Source organism: Nanorana parkeri, unplaced genomic scaffold (genome assembly GCF_000935625.1).
Source record: "Nanorana parkeri isolate BGI_ZX_2015 unplaced genomic scaffold, ASM93562v1 scaffold3758, whole genome shotgun sequence".
Taxonomy (NCBI): Eukaryota; Metazoa; Chordata; class Amphibia; order Anura; family Dicroglossidae; genus Nanorana; species Nanorana parkeri.
Window position 1 is genome coordinate 29,244 of NW_017310026.1, and position 798 is coordinate 30,041.

Genomic DNA, 798 nt, shown 5'->3' on the forward strand with positions numbered 1-798 from the left:
CCCCATTATCACATGACTCTCCCACCCTGTGCCATGGCAGAGACCCCTCCCCCATTATCACATGACTCTCCCACCCTGTGCCATGGCAGAGACTCCTCCCCCATTATCACATGACTCTCCCACCCTGTGCCATGGCAGAGACCCCTTCCCCATTATCACATGACTCTCCCACCCTGTGCCATGGCAGAGACCCCTCCCCCCCATTATCACATGACTCTCCCACCCTGTGCCATGGCAGAGACTCCTCCCCCACCATCACATGACTCTCTCACCCTGTGCCATGGCAGAAACCCCTCCCCCCACTATCACATGACTGACCCACCCTGTGCCATGGCAGAGACCCCTCCCCCCATTATCACATGACTGACCCATCCTGTGTCATGACACCCCTCATTATGACACAGAGGGGACCCCGATATAGGAGACACCCCTCTTAATGCTGTAGAGGGGGAGGGGGCACAGTCAGGGCGGAGTCCATCCACTGACCAACTCCGCCCACCTGTGTTCCCAGCTCTGCCCACCTCATGTGACTTTGCAGTAGTAGGAGTAAGACTCCTTGGTGGGTTGTGGGTGGACTCCATCCATTGACCAATCACAAAGCCCACAGGCTCCAGCCCCGCCCACCTCATGTGACTTTGTGGGTGGAGTCAGCTGTTTGTCGCCTCAGGTTGGTTCGGGAATTCGTGGCTCAGAGTAACGCGGCGCAAATCAAACACGTCATCCTGATCCTCTCCCAGGAGTTCGCGCTCTCCCAGCACCCGCACAGCCGCAAGGGCGGGCTCATCGGATTGGCCGCGT

At 58.5% G+C, this 798-nt stretch overlaps 1 protein-coding gene across 1 annotated transcript in view; it reads left to right on the forward strand.

The window, feature by feature from the left end:
- LOC108803461 (protein VAC14 homolog) overlaps positions 1-798 on the forward strand; it is a 2,944-nt gene that overhangs the window by 2,010 nt on the left and 136 nt on the right. The window contains exon 2 of the mRNA XM_018575299.1: positions 668-794. Coding sequence (XP_018430801.1) covers positions 668-794 — 127 coding nt within the window. The remainder of the gene's footprint in view (positions 1-667; positions 795-798) is intronic.